Consider the following 12,565-nt stretch of genomic DNA (forward strand, 5'->3'; position numbering starts at 1 on the left):
AGCGGGGCCGGCGCGGTTCCCCGCCCTTCCTGCCGCGGCCGCGGGACGCGCCGCCCGCGGGCACGGAGCGCGGCGGCGGGCGGAGCGGGGCGCGCCCGCCCCATGCACCGGAGCCATGAGGGCGGGCAGCCCCGGGGCCCGGGCCGCCGCGCCCGGGCCGGCGCCGAGGCGGGCAAGGTGAGCGCCGCCGCTGCTGTCGTCGGGGCCGGGAGCGGGGTGAGAAGCGGGGCCGGGAACCTCGAGGCGGGCGCGGGGCCGGTACCGGAGCCGGGCCGGGGCCGCTCGCTGCCTCCCGCGCCCGAGGGGAGGATTTTCCTTCCCGGCGTTTTCTGGGGCGTTTTGTGCTCGGCGGAGGGAGAGGGGGAAGAATTTCGATTTTTAATTACTACCATTAAAAAAATCAAATTTGCAATTCTTTGGGTGGCCTGATGGATTCCCTGATTGACAGGCGGAATTGACACTCTGGGTACCTCTTATCTCGGGCATTTACGGCAATTTCTAATTGCAGGTAGTTTGTGGGTTTTTTTCAGCGCTTTGGCTCGCATGGGAACCGAGCGATTACTTCAAGAGGCCCGGGTTAAGTGCAGGCAGGGAGAGAATTCAATCCACATTCAAATTGCTTCATTAAAGAGACGCAGCTTTTGTTGCAAAGGATTTAAATGGCCACTAGAAAGTTCTTATTTATTGTTTTGAGGCGGTTTATATAGGGTGCCCCGCGCTCGCCCGGCGCATGGAGCCGCAGCCTCCCTCTCCCGCTCTCTCCCGCAAGGTGATGCCGCCGGAGCCGCTGCCCAAGGGGAGCGTCCGCTGCCTCGACCCGCACACCCGCACCATGGTAAGCGGGGCCGGGGGCTGCGGGAACCCACCGGGACGCACCGGGGTTTGTGGGGCTCACCGGGCCGGGGGATGTGCGAACCCACCGGGCCGGGGATTCCGGGGGCTTCGGGGACCCGTCGGGGCGGTTCGGGCCGGGGCTACGGGTAACGGCTGCGCATACCGGGGACTGTGCGGACCCGTCGGGAGTCATCGAGCCGGGAGATGCGGGGACACGCCGGGACGCTCCGGGCCGGGGCTGCGGAGGGCGGCGGGGCCCCGGCTGACGGCCCCGCGGCGGCTCTGCCCGCAGTCGCAGCCCGACGGGGAGCCGCTGCCCGGCGCCCTGGAGAAGGAGGACGCCCGCTCAGCGCCCAGCACACCCTCCACCCCGTCTGTCTGCTCCCCGCCATCCTCCTCCTCCTCCACGCCATCGGCCGGAAAGAACGTCTGCTCCAGCTGCGGGCTGGAGATCCTCGACCGGTACCTGCTCAAGGTGAGCGGCTGCGGCGGCGGGGGGCGGCGAGGGGCTCCGGGTGGCCCCGGGTCTCATCCCCTTCTCTGCCGCAGGTGAACAACCTCATCTGGCACGTCCGCTGCCTGGAATGCTCCGTGTGCCGCACCTCGCTGCGGCAGCAGCACAGCTGCTACATCAAGAACAAGGAGATCTTCTGCAAGATGGACTACTTCAGGTAGGGAAGACGGGCTGGGGGGCAGCTGCTGAGGGCCGGTACCCGGGCCGCTCCGGTGCTGGTGGGGAGAAGGTTTGAAAAAGCCGCCAGGCTCCCCAGAGCGGCCCGGCGGAGAAGTGTCACCCCGGGGCACGGGGAGGAAGCGGATTTGGGGTGCAGCTGCCCCAGCCTCGGAAGGGTTCGTGACCCTCGGGCCGGGCTGTGCGGGCCGCCCCGAGCCCCGGCGTGCCGCGGGGGTTGCGCGGCGGGAATTGTCCCCTCGCCTGGCGAAATGCTGGTTGAACGACGTCGTGCCGGCTTCTGGCAGGAGGGTAAATATGTACCCAACGGTGTGCAGTTCCGAACGGCTTTTAGAAACCTCTGTCTGCGATGTAGCATCACAAATGCCGAAGCCTCCGTGGCGGGATTGTGTTAAAAAACCGAAACAAATTCCTGGCAGCGCAAGCCCCTGCGGCCGGGCCGGGGCTCGCTGGCTGCCGTTGGGTTCGGTCTGGACCTGGATCCCCCGGGGGAGCGCGTCCTGCAGGAAGGCTGTTTCTGGCTTCGACAGCCTTTTAGTTATAAACCTTAAACCACGAATTTTCTTCAGAAAGAAAGACAGGAAGGGATGGAGGATCCTGAGCTTCTCACTGAGGTTTAAACTGAACATCAGAGCCCTCCCGCTCTGACTTTCCCCATCTCCTCAGGATGCGGGAATACTGTTTGTCCCTGGTGGAAGTGGAATCGCGGGCAGGAAATGAGAATGACCCCGGCGAGGGGCGCGGGGTCTCGGCAGCATCGTCCGGCCGCGGGGAGCGGGTCGGGGCCGCCTGCTCGGACAAAGGTGCCATGGGCAGGGCGTGCAGGGGGAAAATCCTTCGATATTTCTCTAGCGGTTGTTCTTGTGAGGGTCCCCGAAATCTCGCGGCTCAGCCGCCGGTGCCACCGCGGGGTGCGCGGCTCCTCGGGCTCCTGGTCCCCGCTCCGCGTCCGGCCCGGTGATTATTGTGATTATTTTTGAAATCGCTATTTGTTTAGTGATTTCACCGAAATTTCCTTCAGTTTCAGCAGAAAGGTTTTGGGAAGTCCGCGGTGCCGTTGTGCTGCTTCGAGGCACTTTCAAGCGTTTCTCTTTGATTAATAACCGTTCCGACTTCGTTATATATATATATATATTTTTTTTTAAATTTAAGAGTGGACCTTTATAAAGATGGCTTTAAAGTAGCGACTGGATTTCTAAATTGCCTTCGAGCAAACACAGCGAATAATAGCTCTTAAAAAATAAACCCGTTTAGCTAGAAATCCCGGCGTGGGGTCTTTGCCCGCTGGCGACCAGGGACGCCAAAGGAAAACTACAACGAAAATCGCTGAAGTGGCCGCAGGACGCACCCGGTTCCTGGGCAGCAGTTTTGGGGGGCGGGGGGGCTCCCGGCTCACACTTCGCACTTGCCTTTTTGTTGAAAAATATGGGTTATATTTTTTCTTTTATTTTTACCTTCGTGCGAAACGCCGTGCGGCGGGAGCGGCAGCGCTCGGGGCCGCCGCGCCCCCCCCAGCTCCGGGGACTCGCTGCGACCCTCGGACCAGCCCGGCCGGTCCCCCGCGCTGCAGCGGGTGGTGTCGCTCCCGCCGTCTCCGGGGCAGCCGCGGCGGAGCCCGCCGGGTTGAGCCGCGCAGCCGCGGCCGTCGGTGCGGGTCTGCGGCCGGGAGCCGAGGGCTGGGGCGGGTCGGGGCAGAAGCCCCCGGCAGCCCCCTGGCAAACCCGGCTGGGGGGCCGTTCGCCCGGCCCCGTTCCTGTTCTGCCCCCGTCCGGGCCCCGGAAGCATTCTGGTCCACAGGCTGGTGAGCCCGGGACAGCCGGGACCCGGCACTTGGCAAAGGACAAATCTGACTGTTGAGATATTTTTATTTGTTAGTGTTTATTGTTTGCTGCAGATGAAGTGTCTTTTTTTTCTTTTTTTCTTTTTATTTTTTAAGCAAAGCAGAAAACCCATTCTAACACGTGCAGATCTTTGGAGCCAAGGCAGATGGGAAGGGGTAGCAGGCTGTGCTCTGCATGAAGCACACGGTGGCTTTTATTGCACCAGCACTAATTCCCCGCGATCTGGGGCTGTTCGCAGGCTGCCAGGGCTGGGGGGCTGTCAGATGGGGGGCTGTCCATGGGCGCTGCCCCACTGCCCGACGATGAGCATGTTTTGGCCTGGTCTGTCCGACCTTCCCTTCCCCATTCACGTGAGGGGCTGTGTAAGTGCTGGCGCTGCCACAGCTCCGTGGCCGCGTGTGCGTTTTTAAGCAAACGCTGCTGTTTCCTGTGTCTTGTCAAATAATTGCATTTGGCATCCAGGGCTTCAGCGCTTCAAGGAGAACCAAATTAAAATTGGAGCTCATTGAGCAGAACATTGTGTTCCTGGGTGATGCGAGGGCTGCTCACGGCCAAGCTTCCACGGCTGCGGTCGCAGGGAGGCCCGGCATGATCTGGGTGTGATTCCCACAGCACCCTGCTGTGGCCTCGCTCCCTGCCTGGCTGGGCAGCCCTTGGGCACATCAGCATGGGGTTGCTGGCTGCAGCAAGAGTCCCTGGGGCCTGGGACAGCAAAAGAGCTGTGCGGAGGGTGGGCCAGCGCCTGCAGCCTGGCTGTGGCCCAGGTGGCCTCTGTTGCCCCTTGCCATTGCGCCCCACTGGGATGATGCTCCTGCTTGAGCATCACTGTGGCTCAGCGTGGAGATGGAGTCACTGTGGCTGCTGGTCTGCTGTGCGATTTGGGATGATGTCTGGAAGCCGCAGCTGACTTCAGGGGCTGTGCAAGTGGCTTCCTACAGAGCGGGCCTACGAGGGGATGGGGACATTTGGAGCTGTGTCTCTTGCCCTGTGCCTGTGGGCAGGGATGGACAGTAAGGCTCAAGGAGCTGTTGGACCTGGGTACAAGGGGCATGTGAGAGCCCGGACACACCAAGGCCTCCTCCCACTGCTGCTCTTCCTGCACCCCAGATGTTGCAGCCACCCCTGGGGGAGGTGGGATGAGTCTTTCTGGGATGAGTCTTTTCTGGTAATGTTGTTGGCAGTTTCCATCTCTTGGCACTAATGATTGCAAAAAGCCAGCAGCATCTGGTCACCCAACCACAAACCATGCGTGTGGGGCGTGAGCTGCTGGTTCTGGCAGATGTGGGTGAAGCTCCAGCCTGTGCTCAGTGCTGGGCTTGGGCAAAGCCTCTGGCTCGAACTCTCCTGCTGCAGCGCGGCCCTGTCCCCATCCCCATCGCTGCCAGTCAGGCGACAGGAGCCCCTTACCTGGTGCTCTGACACCTCGTGCAGACAGGGCTCTTTGGGCTATTGCTGTCCTGCAAGCTTGGTGAACTAAAGTCTATGTTATTTTTGAGCCATTATTTCCAGTGGTGACAGGTCAGGGCAGTCAGTTCACAGGCGTTTCTCAACTTGTTCCTGGCAGTGGTGGTCCGTGTGGTGACCGTCCCTGTTGGGTGACAGTGGGTGCCCCTGCTGAGCCCCCGCTCAGCCTGGTTTCTGTAAAACCTGATCGCTGTGGCTGATACCAGAGGCGGGTGTTGGCCAAAAGCTGTGGATACAGCAACGGCAGCTGCCGGTGCCGCAGCCCACGCAGCCCCATGCTCAGGTCTGGCTGTTGAGCCCCAGCCGCTCTCCGGGTGCTGCTCGTGTGGTGGCTTCATGGGGACAGCAGCATTGGTCCCCGCCTGCGCTGGCTGCTGTGTTCCCATGAGTCCCCACACCCCTGGCAGCCCCTGCCCCCTCCTCAGGATCTGCTGCCAACCCGGGGGTCCCGCCTGGCCCTTGGCGGGGACACTGTGCTGTGGGTCTGGGGCCAGTTGGGTGTCTCCCCCAGATCCCAGCTGGTGTGTGATGGGGACATGTGATTTGAGCGGGGAGCAGTGATTACCACGTGCTATTAGCTCGGGTACGCCTGCCCCTCGTTTGATACTGTTCAGCGAGTATGACTGTTTATATAGCACATTGTTCAAAGTAATTCAATTTACAGGAATGATCTTTACTTCTAAATAAAAAATTAATACAGTTCTTTTGTTTGTGCGTTTATATAAACTAGCTGGCACAAAGTCAGTTTACAATGTTCCCATCTGAAGTAAATTAGTGAAGTCTCTTAGCTAAGTCTCTGTATAATTTCAGCACAGAAATGTCCTCTTTCAGGCAGCTATTTTTTTTTCTTTCCTTTTGGTCAGTTATGGTCAAGCTGAAAAATTTAAACCTTGCTTTTCCTCCCAAATAGTTTTGCAGTTAGTAATTCCAGCACAGGATGGTCTTGCTGCATCTCGCTGAGCGTGTGGCGGGCGGTAGCTCCGCGGTGCAGGGCCGGGCAGGGGCCGCGTGTGCTGGTTGTGCTGGGCTGCCTTGGGCTGTCCCACCTGCCAGGGCTGCTCTGCCCGGCGAAGCAGAGGGGTTGCAGTGCGGGGTGTCTCCTGCTGCTGGCTGTGGTCTCTTCTTGGTGTGTTGTGCCTGTGCTGAGAGATGCTGGAGCTGCTGGGGCAGGGGAGGCAGCGGCTCCGCGCCCCGGCTGTGGCGGGGGCCATGGGGATCCCCTGGGGAGCCTGCGGCGGTGGGTGCACGGGGAAGCGCAGCGGCTGCGATCAGGGCTGTGTCAGAGCCAGCACCAGCGCTGCAGTGACAGAGGAGATGGTCGCTTCTCCCCTGCTGCTCCTGCCGCTGCTGCTCGTTGCAATTATTCTTTTAAGCAGCAGTGATATGAAACGCAGAAGCCAAACCAAGGCCGTGCCCGACCCTGCCTGTGCTGCGGCAGCACCTTCTGGCAGCCGCAGGTCTGGGGGTGCAGGGCCGGGGAGTCATGTCTGCTGCGTCCTGGCAGAAATGAGGTTTTTCAGAAGTGCGTGCAAACACCCAGTGCCCGGCGTGGGGGTCCTGGCTGTCTTGTCTCTTCATTGTGCTGAGCTGCTTCCCAGTGTAACTCATTTAAGCACAACCATCATCATCTCGCAGCGAGGAGACTCCTTGTAGGAGGACAAGGCAGATGCATGCGCCTGTACGTGTGAGGAGAAAACACATGTTTTGATTTATGGCAAAGGGAGAGAACCAGCTCTGACACAGTTTCCATCCGAGTCTCTCACGGGCTGTTATCAAAATAAAAAAGCCCACGGGCTTGGGAACTGATTCATGGCGCTGCGTCACCTCAGCCCCTTGGCCACGTCTGGGCCCACGGCGAGTCCACACCCCCCGCTCCAGCCTGTACCACTGCCTGCGCGGCTGCCCGTGCCCTGCCGTGGGGAACGGCACCGGCAGGGTGGCATTGCTGCGGCCCCTGCCTCCCATCGGTGTTGTGGGTTTGGGCTGGATGGGTGAGTGGTAGGGCTAGCAGCAGCACCCGCACCCTGGTGTCACCCTTCCTGCCCTCACCCCGTCTCTTCTCCCCCACAGCCGGTTCGGTACCAAGTGTGCCCGCTGCGGCAGGCAGATCTATGCCAGCGACTGGGTGCGGCGAGCGCGGGGCAATGCCTACCACCTTGCCTGCTTCGCCTGCTTCTCCTGCAAGCGGCAGCTCTCCACCGGTGAGGAGTTCGGCTTGGTGGAGGAGAAGGTGCTGTGCCGGATTCACTATGACACCATGATTGAGAACCTCAAGCGAGCAGCAGAAAACGGTAATGTAGCCCCAGCGCCACGGTCGTGGCCTCACCGCGGGTCATCCCTGTCCCCTGTGCTGACTCCCATCATGGGGTGCCAGGTCCTGTCATTGCCAAAAGGGGGTGATGGGTGGCTATGGGGGAGCTGAGTGCAAAGCCCTGGGCTGGCAGAGGACTCTTGGGGATGGCCACTGTGCCAGCAGTGCCCGTGGCTCATGGGACACCTGTGTGCCATGGCCAATGCCAGGGACCAGCCCCTGGTCCTGCACAGCACAGTGTGCTGCATGCAGCGAGTGAGGGAGCCGCAGGGATTTTGAGGCTGTGAGTCATGACTCTAGAAGGTGGGAAAGCTGGAGACCTGACAAAACCTCCCCATCATTTTCCATCTTCCTTGCCCGCCCGCGGACGTGCCGCTCCCAGCTGGGCCATGCCGACCCTGCCGTCCCTGCCACGGCACGCCAAGAGCAGCCGGCCGGCCCCTGCTTTTCCAGTCAAGTTGGTGACACTGAGGTCACGCAGAGCCACAGCCCCCATCCCCTTGACACCTCAGCCCCATCCTCCTTCGTGGCTGCAGCCAGAGCGATGCTCAGAGGAAGGAGTCAGTGGTGTTGTTCTGCCGCGGTGCACAGGGAGGCCAGGCAGTGCCGAGGGCTGTTCTGGGTGACAAGGCAGCGATGGCAGTTGGGGGAACAGGCAGACTCCTGGGCTCGGTGCCATGGGGGGTCAGCCATGCTGGGTCCGTCTCTCTCCTGCACTTGTGTCTGCGGGGACCGATCGCCACGGTGGCTGCGAGGCCGTTTGATTTTATCACATGGGTGCTGCATTTGGCATGGGGAGGCTGCCCAGGGATGCTGTGCAGCCACAGAGTCACCCAGGGAAGGACCCAGGGCCACCGTCCCACAGGCCCCTGCACCCAGGACCCTCTGGGGCTGTGCTGGGGCATCACCCCTGGCTGGGAGCACAGCTCCAGCCCAGCCTGCCCATTGCTGTTGCTTGGTGGGCATGGGGAGGCAAACACTGTGTCCTGCCCTGTGCAGCACGTGGAAACTATTAACAACCTGACATGAAAATAATCAGTGTTTCTGTTTACAGTGTTTGAGTAAGAGGATGAAAACAGAGTGCCCGCTCGGGCTGGGAGGGTCCCAGCTTGGGATGCAGCTTGCGGCATGTCGGTCCATATGGTCGACTGCCATAGAGGCACAAGCGAGGTGGTGGGGAGCAGGGATGGAGGGGGAGCTGTGTGGCCTGGGGAAGCAGGCTGTTGTGAGGATGGCCGGCTCTGGCGTTGGGGCATCCCACAGAGTTGTTACCCCAGCTGAGGGCTGGGCAGGTGGGTTTGTGGCTGCTTGTAGCATCCTGCTGAACCCCACAGTGTCGAGGCAGTGCTGGGGGACATGATGAGAGTCCTGCGTGGGTACCTGTGTCCAGGTGTTCCCTGGTTTTGAGAAGGGGATGGGATTGCTTTGGAGAGCAGCAGTTGCTGCAGAGTTGGATGGCCACGCTTCCCCCCTCCAGTAATTACCCAGCAATTTCTTCTGCACATGAGGTTTTACATACAAGAAAAATAAACAGATGTTGCTGAAGTCAGAGTCCCATTCATCATCCTAAAAGAACAAGTCAAACTATATGAGAAAGTCCTTCAACTCAAGCCAAGACAATCACAGCCCGGTCCAGCTTGCAGAGCGAGCGTCGGGTTGTGCAGGCACATCCTGGGAGTGGGACGAGCGCCGGCCCCGCTCAGGCATCCTCCCTCATCCATCACTCCTCGGTGCTTCACCCCACTGCCGAGAGCGCTTGGGCATGACACAGGCTGCAGCGGGGACCCCAGAGCGGAACTAGGGACCCAGTCTCCAGCCACCCCCCAGCAGAGTCCATAGCTCCGTGAGCATGACAGGGCTCACCCTGGTGCCGTGTTTGGGGAGTGAGTGGACAGTCCCCTTCTGGCACGTCCTCCTTTAGCGCAGTTGCTGCTCAGAGCCTGGGCACCACACTGTGGGGGGTCACCGGCACCCCAAGTCCATGGAGACAGTGCTGCTCCTGCTGCTGCTCTGGGACTCAGGAGGAGAAGTTTGGGTGCTGGGAGGATTTGGGGCCAGTGATAGGAGCAAAGACTCCATTGAAACGCCCTGATCATACAAAACTGATGGAGGCAGCGCCCGCAGTGGAAGATAGGGTCATGGGGGGCAGCATGGGGCAGAATGATGGATGTTGGTGAGCCCAGCAGAGGCAGCGTCCCCTCTGAGCCACTCGCTGGAGGACACAGCCAAGTGGTGGCCATGAGTCAGGGCCATCTTCCTGCTGCTGTTTCCCCACCCCTCATTCCCCACATCTTCCACCAACTTGCTGCGTTTTTCTTAATTCAATAGTAAATTCCTCGGGCTGGTGGTGCCCCCCGGAGTGGCTCAGCAGCCCGGGGCAGCTCCTGAACAGTGGTGCTGGCTCTGCTCTTTGTGCTGCTGCTCGCAGCATGGGATGCTGGGGGTGCCCCACAGCGTCAGGTGTGTGATCCCCCGCCAAACTGCTGTTGCACGCAGGTGGGCAGAGGAGTTCCTGACCTGTGGTGTGCGGGGCTTCTTTCTTGCAGGCAACGGGATCACGCTGGAGGGGGCTGTGCCCTCGGAGCAGGACAGCCAGCCCAAGCCAGCCAAGAGAGCCCGCACCTCCTTCACCGCCGAGCAGCTGCAGGTACCGGGGCTGGGCCGGGGGGCTGGAGGGGCTGCGGCTCCCCAGCCTCATCCTCACCCCCTCTCTCCTCTCCTCTCCCCACCAGGTCATGCAGGCACAGTTCGCTCAGGACAACAACCCCGACGCACAAACGCTTCAGAAGCTGGCAGACATGACAGGGCTGAGTCGGAGAGTCATTCAGGTGAGGGGCAGTGGAATCGGGCAGGGTGAGGCACTGTCAGCCGAGGAATGGGCAGAGGAGTAGCCCCAAAAGGCGGGTGCCAGACGGGACTCATGTCCCGCAGCCCCTCACTCCCGCACATCCACCCCAGCACTTGCCGTATCCAGCAGCTTCACGCTGCTTCACCAGTGTGTCGCCTTCACCGGGTCCTGCAGCAATGCCAGCACTGTCCTTTCTCTGTCTCACTTGTGGGTTTTCTATTTGTTTTTCTCTCTTATGATGCAATGAAAAAAACAAAACAAAGCCATACAGCCCCAGCCAGTGGCAATGAATTGCCGGGTGGAGAAGCCGCCCTTAATGTGTTGCCTGGAGCTCTGTGCTCAGCCCTGACAGCAGCGCGGGTGCTTCCCGCGGGGAGCGGGCAAAGCCGGCAGCTTCGGGAGGCATTGGCATTGAGAAGTTTAAAGAAAATGGGGTTTGCAGCCCCAGGAGAAGCGGTGGCAGGAAAGTCCCTGCACTTGTGCTCTTCAGGAGGGAGAGCGGTGCCGTAAGGACCGAGAGGAATGTCCCCTCTGCAGCTCCCAGCTCGCTGTCCCTGCAGACGGCCCAGCTCTGCTCCCTGGTGACATTTATACTCTTCATTTTAATGTTCTGCTGACATACTTTCTGCATACAATGAAAACATGAGCAATTAAAATAAATTTGGAACTTCAGTCCAGGATTGTTTTGCCAATTACACATCTAAATTTTGTGTGCAAAAATCCATCTTGAGCCTCAGTTATTGAGATTCTTCATTTAGCTAAAGATCAAGCAGTCTGCACACTGGCTATTTTTTATGTGGATATTTTTTAAAGGCACTTTCAACAGGAAACAATTTGTCAAACACTTACGACTGTTTCCTTCTCTGTGGTCCAGCATGCACGATCTCAGAGAGCTGATCTTGTCTAAGCCTTGGAGAGGATTTTTACTCTCAGCTATCTTTCAAAAATTAAAGCATAGGAAAGAAATCACCACATTAGCATAGAACCCCCCTCCGTGCATGTTTTAACTCCAAGGTGTAATCCCCTAACTATTTCTCTAATTAGAAGCAGTGAGATATGGTCAGAGGACCACACTTCAGTTGAACTGTCTCTCCCCTGACACAGGGTTTGCTGCTTTTGTTTCAGGTTTGGTTTCAAAACTGCAGAGCCCGCCATAAAAAACACACCCCCCAGCACACGGTGCCACCCTCGGGAGCCCCCCCGTCCCGCATCCCCTCCTCGCTCTCGGATGACATTCACTACTCGCCCTTCAGCAGCCCGGAGCGGGCCCGGATGGTAACGCTGCACGGATACATTGAAAGTAAGTGCCGGCTTGCAGAGCTCTGGCAGCGGGGTGCTCGGGGACAGCAGTGAGGTGCTCGGAGACGGCAGCAGGGTGCTCGGGGACAGCGGTGAGGTGCTCGGAGACGGCAGCAGGGTGCTCGGGGACAGCGGTGAGGTGCTCGGAGATGGCAGCAGGGTGCTCGGGGACAGCGGTGAGGTGCTCGGAGACGGCAGCAGGGTGCTCGGGGACAGCGGTGAGGTGCTCGGAGACGGCAGCAGGGTGCTCGGGGACAGCGGTGAGGTGCTCGGAGACGGCAGCAGGGTGCTCGGGGACAGCAGTGAGGTGCTTGGAGACAGCAGCAGGGTGCTTGGGGACAGCGGTGAGGTGCTTGGGGACAGCGGAGCAGTGGGGTGCTCTCCAGGAGCAGGCGGTAGCACCGTGGCACAGAGCGCTGTCAAAAATGCCCTTGGACTGTGGGTTCACGACTGGTGTGTGTGCTCCTCCTCCTCCTCCTCCTGGTCGGATGAACTTTGTCTTTGGGATTTTCTGAAGGGCCAGTTACGGAGAAGCCCCAGAAGGGGAGACAGAGGGGAGGGGGAGCTGCTGCAGCCTCTTTCCCTCCATATGTCATCTCCAGGAAAATTTCTGCTGGGGTTTTACCTGCCCAATCCTTGGCCCTCCTGTGTTTTCCTTGTCAAGGAGAAAAAGTGCGAATGTGCCCTGTTGAGCTCGCTGGTCAAGTGGTCTCCTTCCTGCTGACAAGCTCAGAGTTGCTTTCTCTAACAGCTGCCAAAGTGCTGGTGACTTGTTTGTGGGTGGTGGGCAGATTTGGTCCTGCCTGGATGGAGGTTTTGGCTCCACAACCCTTGTGAGGCTTCTCCCCCCATCATGGGCCATAGGAAAACGTGGGGGGGTGTTTGCAGTAACAGAGGCTGAAGCCTCTTCTCATCCACAGGTCAGGTACAGTGTGGACAAGTGCACTGTAGACTGCCCTACACTGCTCCGCCAGTGCACCTCAAAGCAGACATGGAAGGACCACTGTCTAATAGGGGTGAGAAGGTAAATGGTGTTTTAGCCTTTGGGGCCAAAACTTAACTGTAGCACAGATTTCTGTGTAACATCATTGCCACTACCATCTCCTCTCAGCATCACTGCTTCCCCATCATCTCTGGTAGCTGCTACCAGCTCATGTGTCTTTCCTTAATTTTGGTGGCTGTAGATTGATGTACCAGCTGCTGGTCAAAAAGGTATCACTTTGTTCTTCACTAAATACCCGCACTGTGATGTGCTGGGACGCTGAGCCTGCGCTCAC

General features: G+C 59.5%; 1 protein-coding gene across 5 annotated transcripts in view; it reads left to right on the forward strand.

Annotated features, from left to right (window-relative positions):
- The window catches only part of LHX6 (LIM homeobox 6), a 16,252-nt gene continuing 3,687 nt past the window's right edge, over positions 1 to 12,565 (forward strand). The window contains exons 1-9 of one of the 5 annotated variants that reach the window (XM_065035485.1): positions 1 to 216; positions 695 to 835; positions 1,127 to 1,309; positions 1,384 to 1,505; positions 6,901 to 7,121; positions 9,688 to 9,788; positions 9,874 to 9,969; positions 11,115 to 11,289; positions 12,209 to 12,312. In XM_065035485.1, the coding sequence (XP_064891557.1) occupies positions 103 to 216; positions 695 to 835; positions 1,127 to 1,309; positions 1,384 to 1,505; positions 6,901 to 7,121; positions 9,688 to 9,788; positions 9,874 to 9,969; positions 11,115 to 11,289; positions 12,209 to 12,312 (1,257 nt within the window). In that variant the 5' untranslated portion in view covers positions 1 to 102. The remainder of the gene's footprint in view (positions 217 to 694; positions 836 to 1,126; positions 1,310 to 1,383; positions 1,506 to 6,900; positions 7,122 to 9,687; positions 9,789 to 9,873; positions 9,970 to 11,114; positions 11,290 to 12,208; positions 12,313 to 12,565) is intronic. The other 4 variants (XM_065035487.1, XM_065035486.1, XM_065035488.1 and 1 more) reach the window with 4 other exon arrangements.

The sequence above is a fragment of the Columba livia genome, chromosome 19 (assembly GCF_036013475.1).
Source record: "Columba livia isolate bColLiv1 breed racing homer chromosome 19, bColLiv1.pat.W.v2, whole genome shotgun sequence".
Classification (NCBI taxonomy): domain Eukaryota; kingdom Metazoa; phylum Chordata; class Aves; order Columbiformes; family Columbidae; genus Columba; species Columba livia.